The 16,198-nt window shown below is 51.7% G+C and overlaps 1 protein-coding gene across 4 annotated transcripts in view; it reads right to left on the bottom strand.

The window, feature by feature from the left end:
• Nucleotides 1–16,198, bottom strand: part of DPP6 (dipeptidyl peptidase like 6) — a 908,079-nt gene that overhangs the window by 59,821 nt on the left and 832,060 nt on the right. For all 4 annotated transcript variants that reach the window (XM_072763227.1, XM_072763225.1, XM_072763226.1 and 1 more), the window contains exons 13-16: nt 11,355–11,462; nt 9,277–9,368; nt 8,438–8,485; nt 6,660–6,778 (exon numbers count right to left, since the gene is read on the bottom strand). In XM_072763227.1, the coding sequence (XP_072619328.1) occupies nt 6,660–6,778; nt 8,438–8,485; nt 9,277–9,368; nt 11,355–11,462 (367 nt within the window). The remainder of the gene's footprint in view (nt 1–6,659; nt 6,779–8,437; nt 8,486–9,276; nt 9,369–11,354; nt 11,463–16,198) is intronic.

Genomic DNA, 16,198 nt, shown 5'->3' with positions numbered 1-16,198 from the left:
TTGAAGCTAATAATATAGTTTTATCAATGAGGATACAGATTATTTATTATTTTTCTAGCCCTGGCCCATTATTTATAGTTATTTGAGATAATTTCAATGGAGGAGAATATTTAATGCCTACATCGGGCCAGGGTGGAAGAGGGTGCATCTGCTTAGAAATGTACACTGAAGGAGTGGGTATGAACCAGCCAGCATTAGCCCTGGGCCATTTTGGAGGGATCTAAAGCTATCTTCTCCTCATTCTAAAAGATGTATGACTAACAGCTGTGCTTCAGTTAGAAACCTTGGGCAATAAGCTTCCCTCGAGAAAATTTCTGTAGTGGTGTCTAGATTAGTAGGCATTTCCATTGCTTCCAGTGATAGGTATGTGGCATGTGGGCACCACCTCCTGCCTCACTGCTGCGTGTGGCAGACACGACCAACCAATTGTTCATGACGTTCTCTCTCACTGAGCTTGGACTTGGCCAAAGTATCCTTTGAGTCCGCATCACTGCAGACAGTGACTTCCAGTGAAGTGGGGTCGGCCTGTGAGCCTGACACCTATTTTTCATCCCTGCCCTTCATGGCTTTGTTTTGACTAAAACTCAGGGAGAACTAACATAACACCTCAGTGTGCATTTCCTCCCTCAGTTACAACCCCCAAGGTCAGGATGTGGTATCTGGGAGCACTGGGAATCTGACAGCGTAAAGGCAGAGGGGAAATGGCACAAAGAGAGAAATTACCCAGGGCTGAAGTTAGAACACATGGTTCCTTCCTAAGTTCTGCAAAAAAAAGGCTATGGAGGGCCCCTTTGGTATATGTACTCCTGAAACCACCAGGTTCTTCAATTCCATGCCTAACAAAGGGGTGACTTAAGGTTCTTTTGGCAATCACAGTCACTTGTGATTTGGCAATCACAGTCTTTTGTGATTTGGCAATCACAGTCTTTTGGCAATCACAGTCACTTGTGATTTGGCAATCACAGTCACTTCTAGAACTTTCTACCCTGCTAATGAAAGGGCAGATCCAGGGCTTCCGGCCCAGTGTGGTATAACATGATCATTCACATTTGGAAACAGTGAGTAAGGGATTTGCTTTGTTAATTTTGCAGAAGTGTTAATTTTGCAGAAGTGAACCATCTGTAGTATTAGCCTCATGTTCTAGACGCTGAGTCAGTAGCTGGTGGACATCCAAGACACTCTTCATTGATTACTAAGATGACAATGATGATGATGGTGACTGTGGTCACAACAATATTACTTGTCATTTATTACACATTTGCTATGCATCGGACACCATGCTAAGCACTCTACACTCATTATCTCCATCAATCCTGATAACAACTTTGTGAGACAGGTAGTGTTGCTGCCCTAATTTTCAAGATGAGGAAAAGGAGGGTTTAGCAAGGCCAGCCAGTGTGCCCAAGTCACAAAGCTAGTGTGGAGGAGCCCAGCTTCTAGCTAGGTCTGATTCCATCCTTCACTGCTCTCTGTTTCTGTGATTTCTCTCTCTTGATGGCCCCGAGAGTGATGACAAAGCCCCAAGCATTTCATAGAACAGTAACTAGGAAAGAGTCACTCGCTTTACTTTAAGCTTACATCATCATATTTTGTTTCAGTTTGACTTCAAGAGAGAGAAGTTTGGCTTGATAAATTAAGTGGCTGAATCTATGTCTTAACCATCAAATGTCTTAACCATTGAGAAGTAGCTCCTAAATCACAACACTGTAGGGGGCTGGAGGCCAGAACTGCAGCAGGACTCATAACACAGGCTGTTCCATTTTTCACTCAGAACAGGAAGAAAAGCTGTAGTTCCATCCTGGGTTCCAAGAAAAAGAAGTTCATTCATTAATTAAAAAATAATAATAAAACTGTGTTGGTATGGAACAGTAAATGCCTGCTTCACACACAGGTCCCGTTTTCCTGGTGGAGTTTAAGTGTTTCTTAGAAATAGGACTATGTCCTTCTGACAAACTCGAAGGAAATGAATCATGCTTGTGGGATTCACTTTGAAGAGAAAAATCCAATTCTCTAAACAGAGGCTATGATTGTAAAACTCAAATTATGTAAACGGGGTGCTTTGATTCAGTTGCTCAGTGGCTCGGAGTTGAATTCAGCTGGGGAGGAGGAAACCTTAACAACTTTTCAAAGCTCCACGTGATGTGAGTATTCATTTTGCCTTCTGACATGGAAGAAGAATTTGTGGAGAAAACATACACTTCTGCTATCATGCCTGTGTTATTTTCCAAAAATATGATTTAGATCCCAGTGCTTTCATCAGCAGCCCCTCTCATTCCTTCTAGAATGTGGCTAAGCCATTAGGATCAGTCTCTGTCACAAAGTCTAATGTGGCTGCCCTTAAATTTGTGTCCCTGAGAAAAATAGCAACAGAATTTCTTCTCTTTCTTACACAAGAAGGTGCTTTGGGTCACACAAGGGAGGTGTTGTGGGTTAACTGTGTCCTCCCCAAAAGATATGTTGCAGTCCTAACACCAGTCCCTGTGTAGGTGACCTTATCTGGAAATAGGGCTTTGGAAATGTGATCAAGTTAAGAAGAAGTTGACTAGAGTAAGGTGACTCCTCACTCACAGCGGGTGCCCTTACAAGGAGAGAGAGATTAGGGCCCAGAGACCCAGGAAGAAGGCCACATGCCTACAGATGCCAAAATCGGGGTGGTGCCTCTACAGGCCTGGGAACACCGAGGATTGCAGGCAGCCCCAGAAGCTGGAGAGAGAGGCACAAAACCGGTCCCCTCTCAGAGTCTCCAGGAGCCATCAGCCCTGCAGACAACTTGCTTTCAGACTTCTGGCCTCCAGAATGGTGAGAGAATCCATGTCTGTTGCTCTAAGCCCACCCAGCTTGTGGTAATTTGCTATGGCAGCCCCAGGAAATGAATACAGAAGGTGTGAGTACTTTTTTCCTTAAACATGATCTTGGGGTTGTCCAAGGCTCGAAGGTGGATGTCATAGCTCTGCAAGGAGCACAGCCAGGCTTCTGAGCGGGTGCCCCAGGACAGCTGAGGAACAGTGACAGTGAATAAAAATCAACCCTTGCCTCAAGAAAGCTCTGGGGAAGGTACAGGTGCTCACCGAGCGATCAGAGACAAAGCACCGAAGTGTGAGACAGAGTCTGTTCAGCGTGTGGAACTCTAAGATCTTTTTGTGCTATAGCAGAAACTGCAAGGGATCAGAAATGGGAATAGAAACATAAAATATAAAGAATGTACTTCTCAAATTGTGAAGAGCTGAACAAATATTAGGTATTTCTATCATCATCCATCTTACAGGGTCTGTGAGATGTATAAGTAAGTGTAAGTGTATAAGCCAAAACCTTGGTGATATTTCCGGGAAAACCATTATAAAATGTTACATCCTAACAGTATTTTGGATGCATCTGGCTTCACTGCCAAACCCTAGAGATCTGGAGAGAAACCTAAACATCTATATATTAAATAGGTAGGTGAATTTCCACAAGGTTCTACTGTATCTGGTGTTCCTCATGCATGTACGCAGTGATCACCTGAATCCCTGTCTTGTAGATATGAATACTGGCACAGGTGGAAGGGGCCTCACTAGGTTAGGCGTGGATGTGAGCATTGCAGACATGACTCTTTACCTACGCTATTTTAACCTATTGTGTGCAAAAGTATAAAAAATAATTTATGCCTTTAAAATTTTTTACATAATAAAAATTCTTAAATGAATTAGAATGGCAGCTGGGTGGCTCAGTCAGTTAAGCGTCTGCCTTTGGCTCAGCTCATAATCCCGGGGGCCTGGGATCAGGCCACACGTCAGGCTGCCTGCTCAGGGGGGAGTCTGCTTCGCCTTCTGCCCCTCCCCCACTCCTGTGCTTACTTGCTCTCTCTCTCTCTCTCTCTCCCTCTAGTAAATAAATAAAATCTTTTAAAAAAAGAGTGATAAAGAATTATAGAAATGACAAGCCTTGAGCAGGCACAGAATAAATGTTAAGGAGGCATCAGAGCAGACAGCACAGGATAATTAGCCTAAGGAAAAGGACTGTGATGATGAGGGTGGAGGTTACCCGTATGCCAGGGGAAGGATAATACACCAAAGGCCTAGTTACACAGCAGCGCTCACTGCAGACAAATGATGAGTGACAATCAGCTGGGATGGAGCTCCCAGGCCAAATACCGTCATGTAGGTTAAGGGGACGGCCACAGCAGACGAACTTACTAGAACCCATCACAATGGAAGGTGCACAGGTCGCAATTTCGCAATCCTACCCTATGGTCCCCAGCCTGGTGGACTCCCGAGGTGTCACGGCCTGTGGCTGCTCTGACTGAGCATCTGCTTTGCATGGTCAGTTCCAGCCTGTCCTAGTTCTAAGCCCCTGGACTACACCCTCCTCCTCCTCCGGCCAAACTGAATGGTTCACAACTCCCTGCGCCGGGGCCAAGCTGCTGTGAATGTGGAGCATTCACAGATTTCCCCTCCCCTAATTCCCCAAGAACCTCTAATGTCATCACATTTTCCTCAGCCCAAATGGGAAGGATTTTTTGTTGTTGTGGCATCTTAGGGGCCACATCACTGCACCCAGTGCTGCAAGAGTGGAGAAGGAAAGCCCCTAGAGCTAAGAGTGGGGACGTTATTTTGGTCAGAGGTTTATAGGCATCTCTAAAGCAGCTTTGGGGTGTCAAAGAAAGACACAGGGGAAGAAGTTTAATACATGCTTCTGTGGGCTACACATTTGAGTCTACTTTAATCTCTGTTGAGAAATACGAGGTAAATAGAATTATTGAGACTTAGTTTTGGTTGTTAAATTGGACTTCTTCAATGCATGTCTCTGCTGGACAGGTGGGGGCTCACAGGTGGGGGAGACCCTCCACGTGATCTCAGTGCTCCTCTTCCTCTTCCTCTCTCCTGGTTATTGCACTTCACACTCTGACTCATGCCCTCACCTCATCTGAAGTGCCACCTCATCCATCAGGATTGATCCTTCTTCCCCAACACCCCCCAAGCGATCAGATGCTCAGACAGTAGTCACTGTCTCCTGAAGCTTCACCCCACGGCAGGTAGCTGCACATTGGTGGTAGACAGTGGAGGCTGCTTGGCATCTGACCACAGGACCCTGACTAGCTTTTGTGGTGGCCAAATCCCTCCTCACCATGCCCTGGGTCTGAAGGTTGGCTGTTCTTGTCTGTACATTTACGTCATTTTAGAGAATCCTTTTTTAAAAATGAGGTTTTGATTAGGTTTTGGAGTGGACAAGGTTAATGTGGGCATTCAAGTTACTTAGCCAGAAAATAGGTTATCACAAAAGAAGTATTTACAGAGATATTTTGTAGACAAGAGGGCTAGTGTATGCTACCCATAAGATGAGGCAACGCACTAAATATTTAAATGGATTTTAAATGATGGGATGTTCTTTGGATTCCCTTTGATTTCTCCCTTCTGTATTTTATCAGGACATTTCTGCGTTTTTAAGTTCCTTCCTTCTCCTGGAGACAAGACTGTGGATGTTGGATTGGGTGGCTTCCATCAGGCTGTCGTCTCAGCTCCTGGTGGTGTGGGCTCTGCTGCATAAACTTCCACAGTTTCCCAAGTTGTAAGTTCCTAAAGATCTTGCTACAGGGCGGCAGGTGTCGCTGGCCTTGTATCCAGGAGACCTCAACACTGGTCCCTGTGCATCACGACTCACCAGGAGTCAGGGATCCACCAACCTCCTGTCCATTAACGAAGTGGACTGACGCTCAGGTTCTTTCCTGCTCTGGCCCTGTGACGTCAGCCCCTGGCTGTCTGCGTCCAGCACGCACAGGACAGAGGAGTAGTAACCTTTGAGGGGTTTAAGGGGGCTAAAGTATTTCAGAGGCCCCCCATGTGTTTCTCCATTACCTTGGGAGAACGTCTGGGGCTGAGCCTGTGGTGGTCAAGGGGCTGAGACATCCTGTTGTAAGGCTTTTCAAGATTTTCAAGACACTCATAAAAAGGATGAGCAGCTGGCAGAGGCTAACAAAGACAGTGCTCTAGCAAAATCTCCTCATTCTTCACCCACAACTTGCAGGACTAAATTGTTCCTGCCTTGGCCGGTTCCTCCTGGGATGTGTTCTTGTCCTCCGAGGTGATCTCAGCGGCTCTTCCTGGACACATACTTTGTAACCACCGTACTTATTAGCACTTGCCTTTTCATGGGTTCATACCTTATCCATCTGAGATATGAGGACAAGAAGCAAAGATACTGGTTTGTCCAGCCTGTGTGTGCTGACAGGTGTGTTCAGGAACTTTCTGGGATAAATTATCCACAAATTAAGTCACAGGTGAATAATTTTTTTTCCTCTCTGAGACTTCTTTTATATCACCTCCATCCTTACATATGCATACATAGAAGTTGATCTTTGAAACTCCTTTATTATGTTTATATAAATAGCCTAGGTTCATCAAAGTGTGAGAGCTCACTCTCCTGCTTCCCAGAACTGCTTGCAGGAAGTGCACATGACCCTTAGGATTAAGTGGCACAGCATCTGTGGACACTGGTGGGCTGTAAAAACCCTCAGGGAGGGTGGGAGACCAACACTGCACCGACCTACTCACGGGAGCCCTAACCAACTATTGGGCGGGCGCCCCCCTGACCTGGGATGTGCTCCCTCTATAGCCTCCCCGGCCAGCAGGTGCACCTGCCCACCGTGTCAGTGGCACTGAACTCGAAGCAGTCCTGCCACTTACCTTCACACTTGAGCAGGAAGAAATCTGCGCTGTGGCTGAAGGACGCGCTGAAGTAGGTACAGTTCTCCACCAGGTCACAGGACAGGCACTGCCTGTTGAAGTTGCCCACTGTGTTGGCGCTGGGGGAGTGAAGACAGTGCAGCATGAGCCAGCGGATGGGGTGCAAGCCCCCAGCTCAGCCCTACAGGCAGCTGGCTGCTTTCCTCCCCCAGGTGCTCTGGGGCCCCTGACGCTGCATGCTGGACCTCTCTCCTGTCTCCCTGGGAATGCCCCCGAATCCTCTGCTCTGTTGTCACCCTCCTGTCCCCAACTTGGAAGAGCTCGCAGCGCTCCTGCTCTACAGGTGCACACTCGGTTACCTGTGCACCTGTGCTTCTATCTGGGCCCGTTTGCCCCCAGCATGAGGGGGCACTGTGCTCGGGGCTCTTATCTAGGACTTTGCACCCAGGCCCTTTGGAGAACAGAAGATGGCTTTCCGAATCTCAGGATTCTCTCAGAGGGCCCGGCACCGGTCAGGAGCCCCAGGGATGTGGGCTGGACCAAACTCTGGCTGTTCCGGGGCTGGTCCCCCCAGAGAGTTACACAGAGAGGTGGTGCTTCTCACTCGGTGGGGCAAGGGGTACAGGAACCCCAGGACCACCCTGATCAAGCACAATTTCATGCCAAGAAGGCCTGAATGTGTTTCCAAAAAGGAAGCTATGGCAGAGTCCTGGCACACACCTGGAGGGAGTCCCTGCCTGAGCACCATGCAGGGGAAGCGTCCATGCTAAGCCCAGGTCCCACAAGAAAGCTGTCTATGGGGCAGAGGATGGTTTGTGTCACAGGACGGCCTTCGAGCATATGCATAGGGCAGAGAGAAAGGGCAGGTAGCCTGCCTTGGTCACCTTCCCTTCTGTGGGTGACAGGACAGATGGAAGTTATACTGGCGGACCTGCACGACTACAGGGAGAAGTGAACCTGTGACCCCATGGATTTGCCGGAGTTTTCTTCCCTCTGAAAGGACTCCCCTGAGCCGCCCTTTTACACCCTCAGCATACGCCCTGGGGTTGGGGGGACACACTGGTCCACCTGCCTGACAGGGCTTCTCTGGGTCCTTGCCATGGGGAGGGGAGCTGGCGTCGGCTCCATCCAGACTGTGAGTCACCCTCTCGGGCCCTAGGTGTGCAAGTAGCCCACTGCCAGCTGCCACCTCCTCCTAGTCTGGAAAGCATCAAGGAGGGAAGTTGCCCTATGTCCACCTCCGGGGATCCCGCCTCAGAGCCTGACACGTGCTCTAGGGGGAATAGTCTCTGAGGCAGGTGGCAGGACTCAATCCTGAAGAGGACAGACCCTGGGAGAAGTTTCCATCCCAGGATTCAGATGGCTCCCTGCTCCGCCTTCTCTGAGGTTCTGAACTGACCGCGGTCCCGGCAGGTCGGCCACGATGACTAGATGCGGCCTCCTCCCCGCCAGGCCTCCAGCACCACCTGACCAGACCTGTCTTCCACCAACCCCCCTGAGAATGAGCCCCTCAACTCATATTTGGAGAGCAGAGAGACGGAAAGACCACCGTTGACCAACACAAGAAAGCGAGGCAGGGAGCTTGTTTGACAAAAGCAGAAAAAGAAAATAAAGCCTCACATATGGTGGTCTCCACAGGTCTTGCCCTTGGGCTCAGGGACTGTACAGAGACGCCCCATGGAGGGTTTGCGTGGTGCCTCCCCTACCCCTTGGGGCTCGGGGCAAGCTGACTCAGCCACTGCCCTGCTAAGGTGAGCCCCGGGGGGGCCCCCACGTACCTGTAGAGCTGCCGCCTCCGGGGCAGATCTTCGGTGCTCAGGAAGTAGCTGCAAAGACCAGGCCAACAGGGATTAGTGGGCTCCGGGGGGGCTTGCTCTGTATGCACACATTTCCCGGGGACTTCTGTCCGTGCAGGTACACGAGGTGCATGGGGACAGGACCAATCCTCTGTCTCAGGCCCAGCGCCCTGGGCGTGTGCATGTGGGCAGGGAGAGCCATACACCTGCTGCCAGGGCTCTGTGGGGGTGGAGAGGGGGGTGGGCGGTGGGGTAGGGCTGGGGGTCAGGATGGTGGTGGCATGGCCCCTGACTCAGGTGGGGAATTTCTCTACAAGACTCTTAGCCCCAGGAGGGCTAGGACCCGTCCAGGTAATCCCGTAGAGCTTCGGGCAATGACGCCAGGGGTGTGCTTTTCACCAGCCACTGGGAGCGCGGGTGGGAATGTGGACTCTGGTGGTGGGATCAGGGGAGGGCCAGGCCTCTACCTTCTGAGCCGAGTCCTAGTGCCCCAATACCATCTGAGTAGCTGCAGTCAGTGACTTAATCTCTCTCTGTCTCAGTGGACTTGTGTTTGGACCAGGGAAGTAGTAAAGCACCCATGGGGCTGCCGTGTGGAATGAGATGATGCACCCGAGGCACTGTGCACGGTGCCTGGAGCCCACTGACAGCAAACAGACGGCCACCCCGACTCACCCCACGAGCTGGCTGCTCAACTACGTCTGATCAGAGTCTGGCGATTTTGGAAGTGGGGCCCTTGAGAAACCAGACCCAGCGAGACCCGTCTGCCGGGAAGTAGAGGCCGCGTCTTGCAGCGGTGGCGGGCCCTGGGCCCTACTCACATCTTATCCCGCTTCTCGTCATAGGACAGGATCTTGGTCACATCCCAGTCTCCAGAGGTGATGGACTGTATGTTGTCATTGCTGCTGTTGGGCTGGAACACAGATAGGACATGGGGGCACTGGCAAGCCCGGCCCACGCTTACACTGCAGGCCCAGCGTCGAAGGGTGGGGAGCCTCTCCGTGGGGGTGCCATCTGCCCTCTGCCCCCCTGCCCCGCCCTGAGGGGGCTTGGATCCAGCCCAGCTCCAGAGCCTCAGTGACCCCCCCAGGCCCCAGCCCTTTCCCCTTCCCTGAATGTTGGCAACACAGAGACCAGCAGAGTCCCTGTCGCCCGGTATGGTGCTGGCCAGTGCCTCCAACCATGACACAGGTGTCAGAGAGGCATCAGTGTTGCATGGGCTGCCGAGGATCCTCTTTAAAATCTGTCAATGTCATTGGTGGAGTCATTGTTATGGGGAGACTGGGAGGGAAGAGAAGTATGGGGAAAGGGAGGAAACAGGGCCAGAAAACAGAGGGAAGGAAGGGAAGAAAGGGAAGGAAGGGAAGGGGAGAGGGAGGAGGGGAGGGAGGAGGGAGGGGAAGAGGGAGAGGAGAGAGGGGAGAGGAGGAAAGAGGGGGAGGAGGGTAGAGAGGAGGGGGAGGGGAAGGAGAAGGGGAGGGAGGAGGAGTGGGAGGGAGTGGAGGATACCTGTTTGTCATTCTCTGCCCTGATTTACAAGGATGGTCTGAGGGGGGTCTTACTGAGGGTCTTACTTTCTCCCCAGTAGGTAATCCTGACAATAAACAATAAACATGAAGGAGGGAGGCTCGGCCATCTGGGCGGGGGGGGGGGGGGGGTGGGGGTGGGGGTGGGGGGTGGTGTGATCTGGAAGGGCACGTGGAAGAGGCGGGGCGAGTGGCAGGTGCCGAGGGAGGAGGTGGGAATCGGCTGGTGAGTGAGTCAGGTGGGGCCTGTGGGGTCCAGGGAGAAGGGGGAGCCTGCGGGGGGCAGGGGTTCTGGAGGGCAGGGGCTGGGGGCTCCCGGGGACTGGGGGGCCCTCCTGGGCACAGGCCCTGTCCTGCAGGACTGTTTCAGGGGCTCAGTAATGCCGATCATGCACATGAACTAGGGCGAGGCCGAATCAAACAGGAAGGGCCTGGGGGCGGGCCCGGTGGTGGTAGTGGGGTGCTGTAGCCCGAGCACTCCTGGGTCACCCCCACCCTCCACTCCCTCGGTGGGGGCCCCTCGGTGGGCTTCTTCTGAAACCCCCTCCCGGCCCCACATGAACACCAGCCTTCTACTTACTGGCCACGGAAGGTTGTCGCTGGCTATTTGGAATCAAATCTTATTCACTTATCCTGGCTCCCAAATGACTCACTCACCAGCTTCAGAAATGGGATCCACACCCGGAAGATGAGGGTTGCGGTCATGGAGCTGCCATGCCCTCTCTCCACCTTCTGGCTAAGGGCCGAGGTCCCCGAAAACTCAGTGCCAGGGGAGCATCTGAGCCACAGGTGGGCAGCTCCCCTGGGATGACCATTTCTGGACAAATGGCATTCACCCGGCTCTCGGCTTTTTTTTTTTTTATTAAAGATTTTATCATTTTCTTAAGAGGGAGAGAGAGTGAGCATGAACAGGGGAAGCAGCAGAGGGAGAAGCAGGCTCCCCACTGAGCAGGGAGCCTGATGCGGGACCCTGGGATCACAACCTGAGGGCTGCATATGAAGGCAGTGGGCCCCCGGCCCTGGGGTGGGGGGTGAGGGGACAGCCCAGCCAGTGGGGAGGAAGGGTCGAGGGCACAGGATTGTTGGTCAAAGTCATAGACCTGAGTCCTCGGGTCCTACAGCCTCCTGTGACATTGTCAGCAGTGTCATCGTCATATCTCTGAGCCATCACAGAAAGGGCTAACTCAACCCCCTGCCCTGAGCAATACTCCTGGACTTTGCAAGGGTCCCTTCCTGCCCTGCCTTCAGGAACCTACTTTCCCATTCCTGACCTGGGGCTCACCCCGGGGTCCTTGCAGATGCCAAGGGTCCTCAGAGCACTTGCCACCAGGGGCTGTCACCAGCACAACAGTTTCAGAAACTGTCGTGATTACCTGGGACGAGGACACGGTGATGTGATAAAATTTTCCTTGTCCCCCCTGTGGGATGGCTCGGACGAAGAAGAACTTCCGGCCATCCTTGGAGAACACCGGCTCTTCATTCTGGGGATGAAAGCAAAGGATTACGTCTACAAAAAAAAAAAGGTTTCATTCTGTCTTAAAGAGGTTTATCACGATGAAATACATTTGGAGATGCATTTTTAAGAAAGATTTTATTTATTTATTCATGAGAGACAGAGAGACAGAGAGAGGCAGAGACACAGGCAGAGGGAGAAGCAGGCTCCACGCAGGGAGCCCGATGTGGGACTCGATCCCGGGACACTGGGATCATGCCCTGAGCCGAAGGCAGAAGCTCAACCACTGAACCACCCAGCTGCCCCTTGAGATGCATTTTCTATGTAATTTCTGATGAGAGACACAGTGGAAAGAATAAATGGTGTGTGGGGGCCTTTACTCTCCTTGGGAATCACCAAACTTTCCACCTCCAGGGAGAAGAGGAAGATTGAGGAATAAGCAGAGGCAGATAGAAGGACATCCCTTGGTCTATGGAGCGTCAACAGAGTGGACCTGTGTGCACAGGCTCACGGGAAGGGCTGGGCAGCACCTGCTGTCTCTGGGGAAGGAATTCCAGACTGGATTCAAAGCTGAGGCCTACAGAGTGCTGCCCCCATGTCTGCGCGGGCCCCCAACACCGAGCAGCGCGGCTCAGCCCCACCCGCCCTGGGGCCTAGCCGCCGCCTCAACATGGAAAAGGCATTTTGCTACAGCAGCACCCCGGCATCTCTGCAGCTCCAGCTTGGAAGTTTCCATCCGTGAACGCCAATTAGTTGGCTACGATATATATTTTCTGATTCAAGGAGCTCCACGCTAACGCAGGCTGAGAACAAATGGTAAATAGGCCCCAGCTGGCGCTGAGAGCGCACATTTCCCGGCAATGAGTGACTGCGTACACGCAAATGCGATGTGCCCAGAGAAATAAACTAACATGTGATTAAAATGACATTTAATCTTCATGAATATTTGCAATAAAATGAAACCTTTAATCTGCAAATATTTATTTTTCTATTTAGAGCTGGCAGCATGGTATTTAAAAGCGGGGGAACGGGAAAACGAGCGGTGACTGGCTTTTTCAACGTACTTCTATTTGCCAACTGCAGGGCAGATACTGCAATACTGCCTCGGTTTTCTGAGGGAAATGTTTGCACTTTTGGCAGAGAAAAATACTCTGAATAAAGGTAATAAATCATTAATTCCGGCCAGACGCTTTGCTTTCACACTGAGAAGGCCCCTCACCATTTGATGTCATCTTTACACGGACCAGGGAGCGTGCCGCACCAGCCCCAAGCCTCTCGGAGACGCTGTTTCTTGGGCAGTAAATGTATTTTCGGTGAGAGAGTGCGATGTTTTTTGAGGAGGGGCCCCAGGTGTTAATCCCACCTCTGGCTCTCATGGGTTTTGGGGGAACGTTCTGGTCTCTCTGGGTAGGACAGGGAGCCCACACCACTTGGTGAAGTAGGTTGGTGAAGGAGGAGTCCTTCTCATTGGGGAGAGACTCTTCATGAGCTTTTGTAGCCCATCTGCCAGTTCTTTCCAGAGAGTGGTTCAGGTACGCTCACCTTGCCCAATCTCCCAGCCTGGAATTTGAAATCACAAAACCAAAACTCTGGTGAAAGAAGAAAGACTATCAGATGTCGGCCCATTAGACCAAGTCTTCAACCAGAGGATGGGTTCCAGAGCTTTACGGAAAATCCCTGTGGATCAGCATCAGGGCTGATGTTGTGAGGTCTCGGGTGGTGGTGATGGCATGTGTGTATGTGGGAGGAGGAGCAGGGCCTGTAGAATATTCCCAGGACAGAGAGAACTGGGTGGGCCTCCACTCATGGGACACATACATGTTCACCTCCTTTGTTGGCTCATGGGGATCCATGTGGGGTCCATGCTGCGGCCTCGACAAGGATGGGGAGGAGACGAGAGGTGGGGAGGCTCAGGTCTGCTCCAGCCCACCCCCTGTTCCCAGAGCAGGAGACCAGAAGACCGCAGATCTAAGCAGACGGAATCCCTGAGGTCGATTGGGCTTCTCAGACTCTGGGGCTCCTAAACGACACTGTGTCCTGCTCCACCTGGTGCAGCGCCTGTGCCCGGAGCAGCAGGCAGACAGCTATAAGCCTTGAACACGTTCCTAATTCACCCTCCAGGGCCTCACAGTATCACGAAGGACATGGAGACACTATAGATGATTTTTGAAAGGCAGGATCCAGAAATTCCTTTCTGAAATTCTCCTTGAAAGGTCAGGAGACACTGCTGATGCTGGACTTGCCTCCCGCCACTGGAGCTCTGTGTTAGGGATGCCCAGAGAAACCAGGGCCTCCCCACACTCCCCGGGCAAGGCGGCTCGCTGGGCCACCACCAAGTCCCACTCCTTGCTCCAGCCCCGCCAAGACTGCTGACACTCGAACACACTGGACCAGACCCAGGAAAGCACCACTTTGGAGGAAGTGATTCCTTTATAGGACCTGCCATCCTACACACAAAACAGCATGCCGTATCTTTTTCAGTGGCTGTCTTAAACACGGTAGCTGTTTGTCAGTAAATGCCTTAAAGTCTATATTTACACATTCATGCTCCTTTTTAAGTGCTGACTTGATTTTGCTCACTTGATTTTCCTACGTCGCATCCGGGCGGTCCGTCTGGAGTGTGGCTGGTGTCCACCTTGTGTCCTCAGGTGGATGACAAGACATGCCGCTGATAGATACAGAAACACCCTGTTGCTGGCGGTGTCTCTACAGCCCCTCTGCAGCATGGACAAAGAGGCCAACACGGCAGCTTGGCCATGCAGCCGCTGGACCCTGACGCTCAGCCAGGGGCGGCGGGAGGACAGGGCAGCCGCCGTGCACCCCCAGCTCCCTGAGAACACCACACTGAGGGCCACCTCCAAGTTCCACTCCTTGCTCCAGCCCTGCCAAGACCTCTGACCCTTGAACACACTTGCTGGACATGTTTGAGGTTTACTTTTGGTTGCCACACGTTGGATGCATGTGCACGTCTCATCTCCCTTTCCTCCCTGTGGATTGTTAAGAGCTGCTGCTCTAGGAGATCCATTTTTCAAAGGAATGTGTTGGGGCAAAATTCACATAAAATAAGATAAAACATTTTAATAAAAGCAAATAATTTAGGGGCCCTTAGTGTATTCACGACTTTGTGCAACCATCACCTGTGTCTGGTTCCAGAGCGTTTCTATCACCCCATGCTCTTGAGGCTGTTAGTCCTGTCCCCTGTCCCTAGCCCCACCAGCCAGCAAACAGTTTTCTCTGCAAACTCATTTGTTCAGGACATGTCATATTCATGGAATCACACAATGGGTGTTTTTTTTTGTTGTTGTTCTGGTTCTTGTCCCTCTGCGGAATATTCTTAGCTGCACTGCTCAAGATGGCCAAAAGGCAGGGACAACCCAAAGTCCACCAACAGATCAATGAACGGTGGTCTCTCCATTCAACAGAGTATCGTTCAGCCACAAATAGGAAGGACGTTCTCGCGCTTGCCGACCAGGGGCTTGGGTGAAGTACCTGATTCCATTCTGAAATCCACACAGCCTAGGGGGGGTGCTTGGTATGATCCAAACGTGTAGATCAGATGACCGTATGGATAAGGGATTCTCTCCTGAGTCTCTCACGGCAGCCTCCCAGACATTCTATCTGATACAAGAAGGGTGTCACACATGTACCCGACACCTGTGCTCTTGTCTCGGGCCCTGGGGGCTTTGGGGAGCTCCACAGCTCAACGCCAGCCCCCTCCCCAAGCTCACACCTCACACAGTGCTCCAGCATATGCTCCTTCCTGTTATTTTCTTGGCTGGGACTTGGCACCCAGACATACATGTAGGAAACGGGAGTGGGCCTCTGGGCTAGTTCTCTTCCAGGTGAGGCAGGTGAGGAGGGCAAGGAGGGTGAGGAGGGGTTATTGAATAACCGATCATGCCCACTTGTGAGGCTGCCCCCCTTCTCCTCCTGGAATGACTGATGGAAGGTGGAGACGGATGGTGGATTCTAAACACAGAGGAGGGTCCCTGTCAGGCTGCATTTGCCTGTCGCATCCGTAAGTGGGATGCCTGTGTCTGCTCCGCCTTGGTTCTTGACTCTCTGACCTGGTGGGACATTCCCCACACATTTCCAGTCAGTGTTGGTGCCCATAGGTTGGGTAGGAAGGAAGGAAGTTAGTAAAACTCTTTCACCTATTCTTTGCCAGGGTGTATTGTGAGACAAAGAGCAACAAGGACAGAAAAAAATAGTGTGGAGAGCTTTGCAATTCTGTGACAGTTTGACTTTTCTTTTGTGATGGGGCAGAGGGCACCCCCATCAGCCTCTCCCACAAATCTCAAGACCTCAGAGTCCGTTTCACATGCATTTCTGGCCTGAGTCGGGACGGGAAACCCAGGGGGGCCAGGAGGCCAGGTCCCTGGGAAGGCCCAGGCTGAATGGCAGTGGGGTCCGCCTCCCACGAGACACCCACGAGCATGTGTGGACAGAAACGGGACCACTGCCACATTTTCCTTTCCTTTGGCCGTGGTAGAGTAGACCACGGCCAAAGGCAATCTATGCCTAGCTCTTGCTTCACATATAATATTTCTTATTTTTAAATAACAACATAGATGATCCTTGGGCCCCTGTTCGATAGATGCTGGAGACAGCTAGCAGGAGGGGCGTGGGGATGGACACAGAGTCCTGTATTCCTGGACCGTGGGGCCTGCTGGACGCAGATGCTCATACTGAGGGTAGTGTGGGAAGGTACAGTGACCAGCAAACAGATGTCATCTGGATGAAATCAAGGAGGAAAAAGCCAGA

This window comes from Vulpes vulpes, chromosome 7, assembly GCF_048418805.1.
Source record: "Vulpes vulpes isolate BD-2025 chromosome 7, VulVul3, whole genome shotgun sequence".
NCBI lineage: Eukaryota > Metazoa > Chordata > Mammalia > Carnivora > Canidae > Vulpes > Vulpes vulpes.
Note: the sequence above shows the minus strand (reverse complement) of the source record. Positions and strands in the feature narration are given on the sequence as shown.